The 20485-nt window shown below is 35.1% G+C and overlaps 1 protein-coding gene across 1 annotated transcript in view; it reads right to left on the bottom strand.

The window, feature by feature from the left end:
* Nucleotides 1-5404, bottom strand: part of LOC126969396 (facilitated trehalose transporter Tret1-like) — a 36714-nt gene extending 31310 nt beyond the window's left edge. The window contains exon 1 of the mRNA XM_050814791.1: nucleotides 5025-5404. Coding sequence (XP_050670748.1) covers nucleotides 5025-5076 — 52 coding nt within the window. The 5' untranslated portion in view covers nucleotides 5077-5404. The remainder of the gene's footprint in view (nucleotides 1-5024) is intronic.
* Between the last annotated feature and the right edge of the window lie 15081 nt (nucleotides 5405-20485).

The raw sequence follows: 20485 nt of genomic DNA, 5'->3' as shown, positions 1-20485 counted from the left end.
GATATAAAAGTTGTAGAGAGTATAAAACTATTCAAACCTATTCCAGTTTTCTCGGAAGGGCTCCGACTCAGGTAAACAGGTGACCTACATTCTTTCAACGCCTCTTTAAAACTCAAATTTATCATTTTAATAATCTTATTTGTATGTTTTTATCGTCTAGATGCACTTACAGTTAAGACAAGAACGTTCTATATATACTTAAAAAGAAATATCATTTACAGTCTGATAACGGAACGGCAAAAATGTGCTTAAAGATAATGTAAGCACACTTTAGTCGTGTATCAACTGTCACAGATTCTAAACTCAACACACGCAACCTTAAACGAATATATGTTTTACATTGCTGCTTATTGATAAAGAATATTTTATACAACTTAAGAAATGCGGCAATGTACAGATATAGCAGTCGAAGCCTCATTTCAGCCGGAAGATGTCCACTGGTGAACAAAGGTCTCCCCCAAATATCGCCATGACGATCAGTCGTGCGCTGGCCTCATCCATCCAGTCGAAGCTTATGGTGTAATTGGTGCCATAAAACGCATTTATTTTCTCAAAATTGATTCCTTTAGAATTATTTTGATGTCGTTTCTAATATACTAGATACTACTACCGCTTCGGAAAAAATGGCGCTCTGAGAGATAAGAAGCGGCGCAAGAAACACTCCCAGCATTCTTTTTTTGCTCTGTTACATATTTCGGCTTTGCTTTTATACGACGTAATTTATCTATATGTATAGAACGTCATTGAGTTAAGAGGTAACATTAGCTGAGCCGTTTTTTAGATTTAAGATTTCTAAAACATAATATCGCCGCGCTAACGGAGAGAGACATTCATCAGTACGATTAGGACAACTGCAGAACTGAATAGAAATCGCTAATAAATAACAAACATCAGGGTTTCGTTCTTGGCCCTGGAAATTGAGTGGAAAGGAAATATTCTGTGTCGAGGTGTTTTCAATATTGGGGTTGGATTTGTATAATAGGCCTCTGTTAGCAGCCGATAAGATTAAGCCCTTTTTATAGTACTCTAGTACTTTCAAAACAAAAAAAAAAATAAAAACAATTAAAACAGAGAGATGCAGTAAATTATGATATTGATATTAATTGAAAATGATCTTAATCTAGGGTTAAAAAGCAAGCAGAAAGGAGTGAGAGAACTTATCTGTTTCCTCTTAAGGATATAATTGAACTTACCAAGTTTAATAGTATAAGTAATACTTATTTCCGCTTCATGATTTAATAAGCTTTATGGTCCTTTTTAGGAAATAAGGAAACAAACGCGTATAAACAAACAAAGGAGAATACAGCAAGATAGAAAAGGAAAGTGAATCTTTTGTAACCGATTTAGTTTTGATGTCAATTAAATTATCAATACTGCTTCGGAAACAAATGGCGCTCCGAAATGAGATCTGTAGGAGAACCAAAGTTACCGATGTATCCTAAATGGTTGCGAAACTGAAGTGGCAATGGGCAGGGCACATAGTTCAACAGACAGATGACCGGATGAGGCCGGTGTGGCAGAAAAGTCCTCGAATGACAACCACGTACTGGAAGACGCAGTGTTGGTAGGCCCCCCACAAGATGGACCAACGATCTGGTCAAGATCGCCAGAATATATTGGATTAGGGCAGCGCAGGACCGAACGTCGTGGAGATCTTTGGGGGAGGCCTTTGTCCAGCAGTGGACGTCTTCCGGTTGATGATAATGAAGGGTTTGCAAGCTCGTTGGTCTGTTATGACGTCAAGATTAGGTTATTCTCAAACTTTATTTTGTCTGTTTATATTACTTTAAATATGCATGGTACCACTTTAGTGCTAGGTAAGTTCAGACTAAGGTAGGAATAAACATGTTTAAGATAAACTAGAGCATCATGGTATTTGCGTCTCATGTGTCATGCTCATCCAAGTTATAATGTTATTCTCATGAACAGATGACACACAAATACATGTTCGACACAGCAAAGCTAATTATGTTCCAATCACTAAAAAATAGATCAAGGTTAATGTTTGTATGATTGTTTAGACAAGCAACACAAAATAAGATACAATTTCTAGCAATTTCCATTAGGTATTACATCTAAGTATCTGTTAAACATACTATCTATGATATTTGCAAACTTACATCATTTAAGTATACGTAGATAGACTGTGACAGTTGTGAAAACTATCGAAAAAAATTGATGTTGATAGTTGAGCTCTATTTTGAGCAATACACGCATATATGAATAGTTACAGCTGTAACAAGGAGATCGTTTATAATTTAGATCATTTATTCATCTAGATAGACTATGACAGCTGTGAAAATGTAGAAAAAAATTGAGTATAGAACTAACAATTATTTTGAGCAATCTTCTCACGCACACTAAAGTAATAATCCTGGCCTGTTGTCATCGGTTGTCTAGCAGCAATAGGCTGTATAGACCTACGCTATAAGCTGACAACCGTACACTAGCATATTGTATCATGTTTACAACTATGTAAATATTAAAAGGTTATTGGCATGATTTCAAAATCTGTCACATCATTTTGTCACATTATAATGGCTCAAATGATGCACAAATCGTATTTCAAGGAGCTTCCTTCTGTTCTTCGTCCAAGAAAGCTGAGGAATGGTGTTCTTTGACGGTACTTTGAGGTCAGTGGGAAGTACAGGAAATTCAAGAGCTCTAACCCAATTAATTCAATACTTTCAATAGCCTTGTATACCCAGTTAAAGGCTTTATGTGAAAATTTCTAGTACCTTAGATGATTTATTCTTCTAGATAGACTATGGCAACTGTGAAAACGCCGATAAAATTGAGATTGATAGTTAACCTCTATATTGATAAATGCAGGCACACTCATACAAAGTAGCATATAAATCGCGAGTGTAAGACGTAGCTTGTCACGTACACTAAACTAATAAACCTGGCCTGTTTTCTTCAGAACAGCAAGAAGCTGTAGATGTATAAATTATCCAAGGTTTATACTTCTTAAACAGCGTCTAATTCATGTGAAATTTTATACAAAGACGGCACTACCACCAGACCACTTTTCATTAGGATTTAAATTTTATTCAATAATTTATTCATTAATTGAATGAAATAATTATCAAATGAAAAACGTTAAATTTAAAATAAGCTTAAAAATTTAGTTATAAAAATATTTGGACAGGCTGTTGATGATATGCTCATTTTATATTTGTGTCATGATTAAGTATTTTTCTCCAAAACAAAGGTTAATTGCTGAGTTTCTAGAGCTATCTTTATTGACCAGTCTTTTACTTATGTACGTCGAGCCTAAAAGCTCCATTCGTTACACCCATAAGGAACCAATGTCAACTAGAGGCACTTAAACGCTGGAGCAAATCAACAGGTTTGAACCATTCCAAAGCACTGATAAAGGCATTTAATAACAGAAACGCGAATGAAGCCCTGAAGAATACATAGGTTTTTCCTGCTCAATGAGCAGGAAAAACCTATGTATACTCAACTGGATGCTAAAACTGGGCACTGTCGCCTAAATAAACACCTCAGTGTGGTCGGAATAAAAAACGAAAGAACTTGCAGATTTTACCTTGAGGCTGATGAAACACCTCTTCATCTCCTCTGCAATTGTGGCCCACTAATACATAAGCGTAACACCATCCGACTATTCCCTGCTCCCAGATGCTGATTGCAATACTCGTGTCAAGATGATACTGCGGTTAGTAAATGCGGCAGGACTTGACGCCGAGCTATAAGTATGAGTGGCGAACACAATAGTTCAATTCTGGACGCGGAATTACTAGGACTTATTAGAAGTACCCAAATAGCCACCCTCTCCAAATAATAACAATAATGTACGTTGAGGTGGTACGGTAAAAAAGTGTGACGTACAAAAGTTCTTCCTTGAAATCTAATTGAAATAGAGATTTTTTTTTAATTATTTTTGCCTTAGAACCCGGTCCAAACTTTATGGATGAGATCTATAGAAGGTACATAAACTTAGCTCAGATTTTACTTACATAAAACTTGAGTGTAAGTTTAGCATAATCTTTGATTTTGTTTTTATGTTTATTTGACAGCTGAAATTATGATGAGAATAAGCTTAGACAGCACAGTACAAAAGTTAAATTCGTTCGACACTGATAAGTAGCGATATTAAAACAATATATGCGACGGAAAAACGGAGAGAGGCTCTACTTTCTACTATACATATATAACTATTAAATATACATACATGTTTATCTTTTACTTTAATTAAAATATTAGAATGCATAAAACAATAAGGTGAACATTTGTTGAAGTAGAGTTCTTACGTATCGGAACGTTACGTACGGAAGGACGATGGAAACCTTGAGAGGCTCATTGTGGTCGGCAAAATAGATGGGAAGAGGCCTCGTGGACGCAGTCCAGCACGATGGTCCGACCAGATCCGCTACGCTCTCGACTCTACGGTTCACAATGCCTTTCACACCGCCAGAGACAGGAATAGGTGGAGAGCGATCATACGAGAGAAAGTGATACAGAAGGGTGGTCACGACCCTCAGTACTGAGGATTACAACGCAGGGAATTATATTATCAACACCATTTTAAACCATTTTAAGTTAATCAAGTATAATTTACGTAAATGTTATTTCTATTTCAAACTCTTCAGACTAAACCTTAACCAACCTTTTTTAGTTTCTCTAAAAGAAGATGTTTAGAATATCAATTATTCAATGTTAAATTATTTGTATCCAATTGGTTAAATTGTTTTCGAGACCCGGAAAGGTCATGGAGTCGTTTTGTGATAAGAAATATTAAAGGAGCAAAAACATTCAATGCGCAATCGAATGGGACACGTTTTATGACAAAACTAGTAACGCGCATTTGGTGAGTTACAACGTGTGCAAAACATACATATGCGTTAAATGAAATACGTAGAAAAATAATGTATAATGTTATTCTATTTACTGTTTAACGGAATAGGAAGAATGTAGAGTCATCGCTTCCGATGTCTAGTTATAAACGGGTGATGGAATGTAACATTAAACTAATGGTATAGGTTAGAAAAGGAACTTACCACAAAGCGCTGTTCCATATTCCTTCCAATGCGAACGTGTTTTTGCCGTCATTGCAATCTATATATTAATTCTTAACTTGATTATTATAATATTAACTGGATTTTTGGAATGAGATTATCTTGAGCACTGACTTTTTTTTTAACAATTTACAACATAAATGGAACCCATTATAAACTATAAATAATAACAATGGTTATGTTAAACTAAGTATCACAATTATAAATATTCGATCTAAATTTAAAGGAGTTTTTAAAGAAACGTTATAACCGATTTGGCTTCATTTTGGATGGTTTATGTGTTGTTTGCTTGCTGGTACATAATGCGAGAAAACTCGATGAGTATGTTAACGCGACGGTGGCGAATGAACAACTGAATTGCTGAATGAATAATGATACAATGAGGCGAACGAACTGAACGAGAACGGTTATCGAAGAACGAAATGAATGAGACGAAACGGCGTAAGCGCATACGAGTATTGTGTTTATCGTTCTTTAAAATAGCCAGCGTATTATATACCTAGTCTGTATTTAAATAAGGTCGTAATCATTTAAGAATTGTCACGGGCGTCTCTACCACTTTTGTGTATTGTATATTCTGTGGCAAGAGTGAAGAGTCGCCTCGCTAAGGGATATTTGTAGAGACAGTTATATTTTTAGCGAATGGAACGTAAAAATAATTCTGACTGAAGTACGGGCATGAGACGTTAGTTTATTGGAACAATAACCGCTATAATACAATAATGACTGGCTTGTTTAGTTTTTATTTCAGTATTATAAGTTTGCGTGCCGTATGTGTATATCCTACAAATAAAGATGATTTGATTTGTTATAAATAACTATTATTTATAAAAAATATGTAATTATTACGGGGAAAGGTTAAGGGAATATGTTGTACCTAAACTTTATAACAGTATCAAATGGTTAAGAGAGGATAAAGAAGACATTAAAGGAGTACTTAAGAAAAAATTAAAACAGCACTTCCTTAACGTCTCCACGTAAGCCTTAATATTAATTAGAATTTATATATTATATTTATATTAGTAGTATATAGTATAGTTTAGTTTAGTTGTTATAAATATACAGATAAGATTTTAGGTTGTTTTTTAGGAATATTATGAATTAATAACTAAGTAATGTATTTATGTGTGTGTAAGTTATAGTGTAGATAACTTACAAATTAGGTATAGTTTAATTTATTATAGATGCACGATATTATAATATAGTTTATGAGCATAAACTCGCCAACAAACTGTTGCAACAGTTTGGCGAGATGTAAAATTTAAGTACCAACTGTGCATACTTTCATAATTGAATAAATCTATGTTGTAGCACAGATGTTCGACGTTTTGTAAGATCCGTATAATCCTAATCCGACCATGTGTCTAAGCTATAAGTCTGTTGCAACCACAGATTTGTGAGACATATTTTACCCCGCGTCTATAAAGCTATTCATCTCTTTTAACTATAATAATTATAGGTACTGACGTTTCACCCTCACAAAACTCTACCAAGAACAAAAGTGTATCGAGTTGAAGTAACAATGACCTCCAATGCATTATTTTATAATGTGGACGGGTGTGCCTGTCATTAAGTCCTATTCTTGTCCGTTTAAATATCTGACATTTGAATAGAGGTATTATAGCAATTAGGACAATGGGAGATTGGGATGAGTCGTAAGTGATTTTTGCGTCAGTATGAGTTTCTTGCGCCGTTTCATCTCTCTCCGAACTCTGCTTCCGAAGAGAAGGTAGAGTTTTAACTGACGTACAAAATTATAAAAATGATTTAAGTTTTCTTTAGTGTTAATTCCGTCAATATTTGTTTTTAAACAATTTGACACGTGTTTCGACTGGCACGAGACTGGCTCGTGCCAGATTTTGGCGAGACAACACGTCCTGAGGATGCCTCGTGTAGAGGCGAAACACGTGTCGAATTGTTTAAAAACAAATATTGGCGGAATTAACACTAAAGAAAACTTAAATCATTTGTATAATTATGGATTTCCGCAAAGTAACGCCTACTTCAATAAATTTTTTTTGACGTACAAAATCTAAAGGTTTCAATTTTGTGAGACGGTGCGGTTATATTTACTGCTAGAACGAATGGAACACGTTTCAGAAGATAATCGGCACAGAACTTGAGTAGTAAGCCTACTAAATTCGTAGTGCTATACAGTCACGAATTAATATATCATTGCAATGCACGTCAACGCACAAAATACGCTACTCATGCGCTGGAAAGCAGACTGCACAAAGCACATGTCCACAATATCCTTTGCCATCACTATTTTTGACGTAAGGTTTATCCTCAGTTCAGCAATTGAAATTAAGCCTTAGCTTGGCTGCACCAATTTTCTTTAGCAACAACAACCTTGTTAAAGTTAAGCTAAAAATGAGTTGTACCATTTGACAATGCTTAGATGATGTTATAACCGTTAAAGGTATTGTTAATATTAACAAAAGTGCGACATGTCAAAAGTTTCAAATAAATATTCGATATTGACTTGTTATTTCACTTTTTAATTTTAGCGACGCCAAGGAATACGATGGTGCAACACATTCTGCAGTCTATGTTAAAGTAAGCGTTACTGTTAACATTAAAGTTGACTTAAACCTTAACTATATCAGCTAATAATAATCAATCCAGCCAAAGAATTTTAATTAGACGGCATAACAAAATTGCTTAAGATCCATGTGAGACATATACTCATGTGCACTTTTTATATGCAAATTACTAGATTGTCATTAGAACTATTATCTTGCAAAGTTTGGTTATTACTTCTTGCTAATCTTCAGTTCAATACCCCTGTTAGATCACTGTTTACAGCATGATTTACTAAGACTTCCCAATACTAACCCAAATTATAAAAGAAATATGAAGCCACAACCTGAGAGTTGAACAAAGAAAACAAGACTTTATAACGATAGCGAAAATAATCTAGATCTCTTCTGTTCAAGCGAAGACTACAAGACGTACCTTAGCCAACAAATTCTTTACTAATAACCCTACATAGTCTTAATTATTGTTTTTTTAACATTAACTTTAATGATCATATAAATTGTAATATTCGAATTGTATAGCTCACGTTTTCAGTTTACAAACAGTACAAATTAAATTTGAAAACAAAATTTATGAACGATGTGGGACGCGAACCCGCGACCTTTCGCGTTTCATGCGAGCACTCCTCCACTGAGCCAACCGTTCGAGTGACGGATCGTTGATATATCTTGTTTTCAAATTTGATTTGAGTAATTAATCCCAGAAGTAAGGGTTTATCACTTTAAAAAATAACAATTTCTTTCTAGTCTTAATTGTCGAAACCTATCTTTGGCTCTCAGTAGTTATCTTAAGTATCATTTAAGTTTTTAAAGTTATTGGTTTTCTAATAAATAATAATATTTCAGGTAAGGCAGTTAGGCAAGAACCTTAGATAATTTATATGTCTAGATAGAGTCTCTTGCTGTTAGACAACCGAAAAATACAGGTCAGGAATATTAGTTTAGTGTGCGTGACAAGCTACGTATTACACTTGCGATTTGTATGACACTTTGTGTAAGTGTACGTGAATTGCTTTAAATAGTGGTTAACTCTAAACTCAATTTTATTCGACGTTTTCTCAGCTGTCATATTCAATCTAGATTCTAGACGTATAAATTATTTAAGGCAAGAACGAATGACATTGTGGAGTCATAAGAGTACAAACAGCATTATTGAGGTGCAATTGAATGATAGGTGCAGTTAAAAATGATAAATAATAAGTATATAAGTACTTCGGCTTGTTTGATTTTACGATATATGTAAGCGCGTTGTAATAGGGATCTAGATAAGAGCGACGGTTAATTTCCACTACGATTTCCGTTCCTATGTCAAAAAATTCGTGTTATAGCAATAAAAGCTGTGCATTTATAACTACTACATATTAAATGTTACTACTTACTGCATCTGTTAGTAGAAATTGTTACAGCATTGTAAGAAAATATATAATAAATTGTGGGAGGCTCCTTTGCACAGGACGCCGGCTATTTCTGCCGTCAAGCAGTAACGTGTAAACATTACTGTGTTTCGGTCTGAAGGGCGCCGTAGCTAGTGAAATTACTGGGCAAATGAGACTTAACATCTTATGTCTCAAGCGTAATTGTAGTGCCGTAGATTTTTGGGTTTTTCAAGAATCCTGAGCGGCACTACATTGCAATGGGTGAGGCGTATCAATTACCATTAGCTGAACGACCTACTCGTCTCGTCCCCTGTTTTTATAAAAAACATTGTCTAATGCAAAGAAAGATTTACCTTTCAAGGTTTTTAAAAGAAGACTTCGCCAATGTTTAATAAATAAGTGCTTCTACAGTCTAAATGAATTTTTTAATACAAAATGAATATTATTATGAACAGGTCTATTTGATAATATGTTAATTATATAATTTTGTGGTATTAAATTTGTTGACATTATACATAGGTACTAAATGAATTATTAAATTATTTACATCTTATATTATAATATCATTAAATTTTAATTTAATTAATATTAATGATAGAATTGTGAAATCAGACATGTTTCAGTATAACAGAAGTGTTTTGTTACTTAGAGAACCCTATACCATATTTTGCATGCAATATAACATCTCAATTACAGTGTTTCTTGCAAATAAAATTTAATTTAATATTCTTATACTTAAGCGTTTAGCGATTCTCTCTCCAAAAGCAGAGTTGATTTCGGTATAACAGAGTTAGTTACAACGTTTCTTCAAATTCTTACTCCATTAAAATCTCATCAGATTTCGTTCTATAATCTATTCGTAGATGTACGACAGGAAATAATACTTTAGTTTATTTTTCGAATATATCTTTCATAACATCAACTTATCTGGTGGTTGTGTCTGATGAAATATTAAAAATTTATCGCATTGAATAAGGGAAAATATTTCAATAAATATATATATATTTACAGGATGGATCATTTTCATTGGCTCTGGATGTTTTAGTACCTTATTTATATATTAAAGTATAAATGCTTTAAGAAACTACATAATTATGTCATTAAAGTCAGCCTTTTGTTCACCAACTACGCAAAGCCTCTTTATCTCTACGTGAATCTTAACCCATTAACTTTAGTGATTTTGACAACTTGATCTCAAATACTATGGAAAATGGAAATAGAATGTGTTGTATATTGACACCACTCATTATCGACTACTAGTATTTTGGAAAATGGTATTTTAAGCAAACTTTATTTTTTTTTACATTCATTTGTAACCAGAGTGGAATGTAACATATAAATTAAGGCAATCTCGAAAATGTAATGAACATCGGCTGGAAAATGAACTTTAGAATAAATCTGCATGCTAGATAAGTCTTCGTTTAACTAGGATGAAGTATAAGCCTGGATGTGACATACAAATAATACTACAGTGCATGAATGAGATCACAACACACAAAAAACTGTTAGATACAAAAAAAGCGAAACAATATTTTGTGTCATATTCTATCTTCTTTTGATGATGGCAATCTTCACTTGCGATCAACACATCGTTTGTGATCGTAATTTATTTGTAAATTCTGCGACTTTAACAGTAATAAAAGTGGTGAAGTGATTATTTAATGTTGCTTATAACTTATCTTAAGAAACATGGTGACATGTTAGAAATAATTTACCTTCAAGAGCCTTATTTATTTGAGTTAAAATATTCGATGCTTTGTAAATATATTGATAGATAAGCACATTCATAGGTCAAGAAGTCCACAAATTTTGAATTAACATTTTAAAATTATTATTATCACCATAATCAGTATATTAATCAACCAAATCATCAGTAACTTCAAATTATTCTTCTCGGAATAAAGGCCGATTGTGGACAACACAATGATTGTTCTGCTGCTTTTTAATTTGTCGGCGTTTTAAGATTGCTTATCCGTTTCGGCTGAGGGGTAATTCCAGTTAATACTTCATCTTAGTACGTTAAGACAGAAGCTTGCTAACGTCTGATGTATGCAGTCACTAAAATGCAATGATCACAACAGTAATTAGTTCGTTATATGAAATTATATTTAAATTATATTTCATGCCTTGAAAAATTACCTACTTCCATCTTAGATCATTTATACATCTCGATATACTGTGAAAGCTGTGAAAACGTCAAAAAAATGAGGTTGACTGTTAACCTTTATTTTGAGCAATGCACGCACACTAACACAAAGTGACATTCAAATTGCGAGTGTAGGACGTAGCTTGTCTCGCACACTAAAGTAATAAGCCTGGCCTGTTTTCATCGGTTGTCTAGCTCTATCTAGACGTATAAATTATCTAAGACTTCAACAATAGAAACAGTACATGAAGTAGTATTTTAAAAAGAATACACCCTCTGACATTGCACCCACAACCCGAATTGGGTGTTCTCCGAATGTGTTAATGGACTAAATTCATGTTAGGAAGTTCACTATTTGATTTCATTCATTAATAAGATATTAAAACGAATTGATACATTTTTATGGAACGACTACAATGACAAAAGTCGGAACATTGTGATCACCCTCTGCCCTATCTAGTTGGAATAATACATAAATACTAAGAATAATGTACAATAATAAGGAATGAACGCCTCTTGGAGATGAAACGGAAACCATAGTATATAGTAGTAGATGATTTTTCAGTAACATTTTATCACTAACGCTCATTTTGAAAAAAAAAAAAATCCATATTATGTGTTGTTTCAGAGATTCGATTGTAATTTTTGGCCATGTCAATTCAAATATACGAAGTTCCAAGTTATATAGTTTCTTTTCTATTTCTATAGTTTATATTATTATAATCTCGTCAAAAACATTCGCACGTACTGTACTTACCTTTGTTATCAAAGGCTTTTTAGCAAAAAGTGCTAATTCTCATCCAGGGCCCATGAAAATAATCCATTTTGCCTACTACCTACTTTAAACTAAGTTTATGAATTTCGTAAATATATTTAAAACACATGCACACATATTTTGCTTATATCCACAATTACGTTAAAAGTCCTAAAACGAAACGCGAAATATTTATATTATTATTTGCTCTAAACACAGCTCTATAATCAATCGATAACAATAGTGTTGTATTTATATATAACTGTCAAGATAGGTGTTGGTTTGTTAACTAACTTATTGTTTTCTAAAAGGTAAATAAAATTTTGTTATTACATCAGATTGTTACAGATAAAACGGATAAGGAGTATATAAAGTTAATGGCGAAAATACGACTACAATTTAATTTAAGCTTATAAATAAAGAAGTGTATAAAAAAATTGGCGCGTGCCTTTTTATCTTTATTGTGATTGACTTTTATTATTTTATGGGTGCCATTTTTTATTTATTAGTTACTGCCACATTATACACCATTACAATGGTATTACGTGGGCAATAGTGAAAGATTCTGGATTGCCAATTGTAATACAAAATTGTCTAAAATACAATTACAGTATATGAGAAATAGAACTCCGAGGGTTGGTAGGCTAAATTTTAGTTTTGTTTTATTGTCATTTCATTTACAAATTTAAAAGAAATCTATGGCAAGAATACTGGAAGAGATTCTTGTGCCGCTTCTTCTCTCTCAGAGCGCTATTTGTTTCCGAAGCGGTAGTAGTATTAGAAATGACATCAAAAAAATTCTAAACGAATCTATTTTGACATGATAAGTGCCTTTAATAATTGAATAATCATTGGTTTTTGTTACCTTAGGCAGGCTAAGCTTCTTTTAGGTGGCTACAATCGCAGGTAGGCAAGGCTTTGTCGATAGGTTTCCTATCTGGACACTGCAACCTCAAAGGTCCCTTGGCAATAGGCATCATCCGGACATTTATCAAGAGGTCTACGAAGACACATCTTTCCGGAGTGTGAGGCCTGCACCACAATGAGGGCAGGATTCCTCACAATCCTCAAAATCCAGGCAGAGGATCTACCCCACTTTTATTCCCTGAGGATACTGCGCCCCTTAAAGGTCATAGGCCTGGAGGATGTGATTTAAGTGCAACTTCAGCGACGTTCAGTTCTGTGGTCACTTGGAAGAGAAGGCCAAACTGGCCTCTAAAACGCTGGGTGTACTCAGTAAGGTGAGACAGTGCTTCACTATAAGCCACCACCTGCAACTATATAAGGCGCAAATTCGGTCCCACGTGGTACTGTTCTCACCTCTGGGGAAGGGCTCCTCAGTACAAGCTTCTTCCATTTCACTGCATACAACAAGGAGCGGCTTAAATCATCGACGATTAAGTCACCTCCGATCGCCTTGATTCTTTAGCGTTGCGTAGAGATGTGGGTTCTCTCGGCATCTCCTACAGCATTTATCACGGGGAGTGCTCAGAGGAGTTGTTCGGGTTGATTCCAGCGGCCGAATTCCACCACCCGCATCACGTTGACGTCTGGCATGCCACAACCGCGGGTCTTGCGAGAAATCTCTTGCAACACAGCCACTTTCTGCAATCAAATACCGGATGCGGTTTTCGGGAACCGATACGACGTAGGGATTTCAAAAAATGAGCATACTCCCACCTTAAAGGCCGGCAACGCATTTCTTGACACCTGTTGTTGCGGATGTCTATGGGTGGTTGCCTCTACCTCTCCCTATACCGTGAGCCTCTTGACCGATTGCCCCTTTCTTATATAAAAAAAAATAATCTCCGATTATGCAAGGGTATCTAAATGTATACCCAACTACCTCATCACAACGAGTATAATCATCACTAGGGCATGCGTCCGAGCACATGTAGGGGAAACAAAAGATCTATAATAATAACCCTGGCGGGTAAATCATGAATATTTTATAAACAATAACAACGGATCAGCCTTGCTATCCAGCGCGGTATTGTTGCCAGTATTCTTGGTGCACTTCCACGTAATGATAATTTTAATTTTATTTAGTCATAGTATTGTAAATATAGTTACAGATTTGTCATATTATTTCATTAAATTTTGAATATATCAGTAAACATTGTGTATGCAATAAATTTTCACTAAAGGCTTAAAATTATCTTCTCAAGGAAACTCGGGAATCACATTTCTAATAATTCTGATAGTCGTATAAATAACGCGTGCGTCAATCTGTATCTAACATAATAAATAAGTATTAATGTAAGTGGCTTAAGTAATAAACAATTATGGCAACACAGATATACCTGTAGTCAGCTATCTTTTCTTTCTAATAAAAATTTCCTTTACTAAACATGATAATTGCGCATTAACACCAATTTATCATTCTATTATAACGCTTATATTTCTTCTATATATATCTATGTTCTACATATATTACGTATACCTATGAGTGTAACGGAATCTTTGGTAGTGATTTCCACCTGCTTTGAGACGTCCAATATACTTAAAACCCGGATTTCTAGGATTAATGAGAAAATATTGAGACACAAATGATATCTGATATCAGAACAAACCAAGTTAATTGATAAGAAAGAAATATCTATACAGACGGGGGGCATTTAATTAGAATTGAGAGGGCATTCAATTGGAATACGCATTCTCAGTTCTACCTTCCTCTCTAAGCTACCGAGATTTTATAAATTCTAATTTTCTTTTGCGATATAGTTGCCTTTGAGAACTTTTATCTTTCTTCTAAGCTCTTTTTTTTCTTAAGAATCCCTTAGAAATCACATTAAAACACTTATTCTAACAATAACTTCCCAATTCATTTATAGTTTATCATAGAAAAAAAATAATACATCCAAAATAAAGATATACATATGATAGTATCAATACAATAAACAAAAATAGAATCGCTATTCCAAAAACGAAACTCAGTAAAAAACAAAATTCATTTGTTTGTCTCAGTATGCAGTTCTTTAATAAAATTTCCAAATAGTCACATGTCTAACGCCTTCTAAATTCAAAAAAGTTCGATCGCCATTAAGCCTTACTATACGATTAAAGAATATATAGAGGATAAAGAAGTATGGAAAATGCTCCTGGTCCACCTAATAGTAATTCTTTTTTTTATGGAATAGGAGGACAAACGAGCCTACGGGGTCAGCTGTTGTTAAGTGATCACCGCCGCCCACAATCTCTTGCAACACCAGAGGAATCACAGGAGCGTTACCGGGCTTTAAGGAAGGTGTACGCGCTTTTTTTGAAGGTACCCATGTCGTATCGTCCCAGAAACACCCTACAAGGAAGTTCTGTCCACAGCTTTGTGGTACGTGGAAGAGAGCTCCTTGTAAACCGCACTGTGGAGCACCGCCACACATCCAGATGGTGGGGATGATATCCTAACTTGTGGCGTGTCGTGCGAAGGTGGAATTCGGCGGCAGGAATCAGGCTAAACAGTTCTTCGGAACACTCCCCGTGATAAATGCGGTAGAAGACACAACGCCAAGTGATCCAGCCGTTCACTGAGCATGGGGTCACCGACAATTCAAGCTGCTCTGCGTTGCACGCGGTCAAATGGATCGAGCTGATACTGGGGTGCGTCAGACCAGAGATGACGGCAATACTCCATGAGTGGCCGGACCTGCGCTTTGTACAGCGCTAGAATGTGGGCCAGCTTAAAGTATTGCCGTGCTCTATTAATGACACCCAGTTTCTTTGAAGCCAATTTGGCTTTGCCCTCCAGATGGCCATGAAATTGGCAATCGCTCGAGATTTCGAGACCCAGTATTCCGATACTAGGCGAGGCTTTTAGGGAGGTGTTGTCGAAGAGCGGTGATACGACAAATGGGGTTTTTTTAGTGGTAAACTCGCAAACTTGAGTCTTCTGGGGGTTAAATTGGACAAGGTTTAATTTACCCCATTCCACGACCATCTCAAGAGAGGACTCGATAGTAGACACAAGTTTCTCCCGGCACTGGTCGACGATTTCCCGAGAGAGACCTGCATGGCCCGTGTATACACATCGCCAGTGCTGTCGTCTGCATAGCAATGAATGTTGGAGGTGTCCAACATATCATTACTACAAACTAATTATGCTCTCCATGATTTTGGAGAGCAGAGAGGTAATAGCAATAGTCCTTTAGTTTGCCGGATCCGAACTGTCTCCTTTTTTTTGGATTGGATGGACAAGGGCTGACTTCCATGAGTCAGGGACTACGCCTTTGGAATAACAGCATTTCGTACTCTTGCGCAACTGTAATTTTTATAAAATATTACGCGGTCCTTCCAGGTTAGGGTCATTGACCCGCGTCGCTCGGCTCTTGTCACAGCCATGCCCGCGTCGAACGTATATCTAACGCTATAGATATACGTTCGAGCGATTTTTGCCTAAAGTGTTGGGAAAGCCTCGCCTTAATTTTGTAATTTTTAGTTATCATGCGTAGGTATGCTATAACTCAAGTTGTAATTAGTAAATGGTACTTTTATTAGCTAAATATATTAAAATGCTAACGCCCAAAAGGTGATTTCGGAGTCCTATTTTATTATCTCTTGCAGGAAAGGTCGTCGTAAAATATGTGTTATTTCTGTATTTTCGCATACTTTACAACCAAAGCTCTCAATTTGGAAGCTGTACTGAAATAAAAAAATCACTGGATTTGAGCGTTGAAGCCTTTGTATTAACTTTAAAAATATTTATATCACGAAGGGGCAAGCTGCTATTCTAGATTGCAATAGGGAAACTAATTTTATTGGAACTAAAAATGAAGCAGATTAAAATTTTCTCTAATCGAGATTCGATAATGTGTTTCGTTTCGCATATCAGGGGTTTGTTGAAGGCCATCGTAAAATCGGCAAAATTCCATTTCAGAAGAGTATTGGGAGATAGACACCTGAAATACAAAGAATTGGCAACACTTTTCAGTCGCATAGAAGCCATTCTAAACTCGCTTCCGTTATGTCCTTTATCTTCAAGCTCCTCCGATTTTGGCACTTTCACCCCAGGGCATTTATTAATTGGACGACCACTAACCAGACTGCCATCATAGAAGCTGACAGATATCAAACTAAACAGATTGGATACATATGAAAAATTAGAGAAAATGAACAAACATTTTTGGAATCGTTGGACAGAATATATCTCAAGTATAATTAAAATATGTATGCTTTAACAACTCACGGAAAATTAAAAAATTTAATAGGTGACATGGTTGCGCTCACAGAACAGGTAAAAGACAAATTGTTCTGTGGTTGCGCTATAGGAGGTAAACCTGCATCCTCTAAAATGGCGTATAGGTCGCATAAGCGCCTTAATTCCAGGAGTTGACAGAGTAGCTCAGGTTGCCGATATAACCGAATTCGTCATGCTATACTATGACTTTTTCCTCTTTGGTCAGATAAGTCAGGTAGATAGGTCGGGTAAGGAGGAGTTAAAAGTCTTCTTCAACGGGGGAGGATATTCACGCCCCTCCCTTTGCGCAGGAAGAAAAAACCTATAAAGAATTTAAACCTATATGAATTTTTCTGCCTATGCATTTATATTTATTGCCTACGCAGGCAAAGTCGCGGGCGGTCATACGTCTTAAATATATTTGAATCTATTTCGATATCAATAGCTACCTAATTGATTGTGCCTCAAAAGTTATATCTTATCGGAGGCGTAATAACATAGCTAAGCCGTTTGCTCCGTGCAGCAAACAAGTTGTTTCGTCGGTTAATTTGGGATTACTTATATTTGTACAATTGTGTAATCAAAAAACGTTTCCATCTTTCGTGTGATCGTAAATTTCGAAACGACAAACAACGTGGCATGTGTATCCTTTGCTTTATCAGTACTCGGTGTAAGTTTCGAATCGATAGTGTCAAATTAACGGCATGCATTCAAAATATTTATAATTTGCTGAGAGGAATTCGTACGTTTAACTGCATTCCATTCACAGACGGCTTATTGATTTTAAATTTAATTTAAAGTGTTGCATGACGGGAGTGATCACCTGTAACATTTTTTTGTGAAAGTAAGGGACGATTATCACGTTCTGCTGATTACAATGCAGCACCGCTCAGGACTCTTGAACATCTCAAAAATTCTGAGTGGCAGTACAATTGTGCTCTTCAACTTTAGTCTCATTTCCTTTAGTTTCATTTAGTTCCCTTCAGACCGAAACACAGTAATGCTTACACATTACTGCTTTACGGAAAAAATAGGCGCAGTTGTGGTACCCATAATCTAGCCGGCATCCTGTGCAAAGGAGCCTCCCACTGGTAAAAATAAAGTATATTTGAATAATATATTTAAATATAAAATCAATAAGTGGTGCATGACGGGAATATCACCTATAGATGTCTTTTAATAACTGACATAATTCTGGGAATGGTCATAGCAAAGAATATAATATAAAAGGTTATACATAATTCCTAGATTCCTACTTATATCCTTATAATATAGGTATTCGTGTAGCGAATTATACAAATCAAATCAAATCAAAATCACTTTATTCATATAGGTCGAGAAAATGACACTTATGAATGTCAAGTTTTCTTTTCTTTTTATATTTATTGCCATTTTGGAAAAGGTTGAGCTTTAATGAGGAGAAGTGGTAAGAAACTCATTGTCACTCTGTTTTAAATGAACATTTACAGCTTCATCTTTTTATAAATTATTTAAACTACAATATATTATGTAAAGTGTAAACTAAAAAGTAATGCCTTAAAGAAGTAAGTCAAAAAAGTAAATGTAAATAAATAAAGGTATTTTATGCGCATTTAATTAGCGATTGTAATAAATATAATAAATTTAATTTTTAGAACATCTTTCTGATAACAGGATCATCCTGCCAGCACTAGTGCCGCCCGTTTACGAGCATGACGCATGGGTCAGCCATCACCTCCCTCGACCATATTTTAAGAAACAAAACGGCCCGTCCAACGCAGCCGCCAAAAGCAATGACATTTAAGCGGCCATGACGAAGCCTGTCACGAGAACTCAACCAAAATAACAAAAAAAAATAATGTTCATTTACAAATTATGCAATACTCATTAGTACAGCAAGTAGTTTAAAATAATATTCAACTTGGTATAACTTAATATTCACTAACAATAAATATGCAAACGTTAGTCCCAAAATTTTTTTCATTTAAATAATCATATTATAATAGGCTTTAGATGTTGGTTTATTCTTTACGACAGGTACATATAATTTTTTAAGAAGTAAAATTTAGGAGTTTATTTTAAAATATAATATAATTTACTCTAAAAGATTAAGCAATTTTACGGAGCTTTTACAATTGATTCTATCGATAATTAGTAAGAAGTGTAAATTTAACTTGTTGTTTCGTTAGATCTGTGGTATGAGTCTAACTTACTGATAATACATTAGCTTATTGGAATAATGTCAGTGAAATAATGTCATTGACAATATAGTCAATTGGCAAGGTAATAACACGTGGCTTTAATCGCAGATACTCTATTACCTACCTACGCTTAGCGCAGCCTGCTGGGTCCCCATCTTTAAAGTGAAAATGAAATAATGAAAAATATTGTATAAGTATAAGTAACAAAAATGGTACAAACATAATAGTGGATGTGACCTTTTATTAAGTGAAAAACACCTGTGCCAGAAGGCCACGCTCTTCCATATCAATTAAAAATAACAGTACCAAAAACTAGGGATCACAAATTAAGTCTAAAAATATAATGTAACAAAAGAAAAATATTATACAAACAGGATGCCTGTGTGTGTGTGTGCGTGAGTATGTGTGTGTGTGAGCATGTGTGCGTGTGTGTGGTGTGTGTCATTGTTACTTTTCGTAAAACACTTACTTATTGTACTATCAAGAAGGTATACTTAAAAGTTACTCCGTGTCAGTGGTTAAACTTCGTCTACGTTCCACTTCGTTAAGCGTATAGATCTTGAGTTTTTCATTAATAAGGTAATAAACATGTTCTGATTGTTTCATAAACTGTCGCTTTGCAAAAGTGGTCTTTACACTATTTGGCTTAATAATAACATGTTTTCTCCTTTTCAAAAGGTAAGAAGGATCAGAGATTAAAGTTTTGTGTCTTTTAAGAGTAACATGGAGGACATAAAGTTTTCTAACGGATAGTACGTCGCAGTCTTTATATAATTGACCAGTACGATAGATTCTTGGCTTTAGAAATGTCACTTTTAAAATGGCTCTGTGATCTTTCCACAGTTAAGAATTTAGTTTTTGTTGCACCACCGCAGACAGGAATGCAGTAAATTAAAATTGACTGTGCCAGAGAAGTTTATATTAAACTATGCAAAGGTTTGAAAAGTCATTTTACAATTCAAATGTCCTCCCGAGTCTTCGGTGTTTACAGGGGAGGCCGTTGCCTTATTAGCCGTAGGAGCAATCCTGTTTATCCGCTCCCATAACCTGAATAAAACTGTTATTTTTACTGACTCCCTTAGTTGCTTATCATCCATCAAGGAAAACCCATTCCGGAGTAAGTAAAGACATCCAATTATTCTGCAGATTAGGGAAGCTGTTTTCCTGTCATCAAAATGGACTTAAGACTTAACACTTGTCTGGATTCCAGGTCTTTGTTGCATTGCAGGCAATGAAACAGCAGACTCTTGTGCTAAATCTGCTATATCTGCTAAGTA

This window comes from Leptidea sinapis, chromosome 18 (genome assembly GCF_905404315.1).
Source record: "Leptidea sinapis chromosome 18, ilLepSina1.1, whole genome shotgun sequence".
Classification (NCBI taxonomy): domain Eukaryota; kingdom Metazoa; phylum Arthropoda; class Insecta; order Lepidoptera; family Pieridae; genus Leptidea; species Leptidea sinapis.
This window is presented reverse-complemented; position numbering and strand designations above follow the sequence as displayed.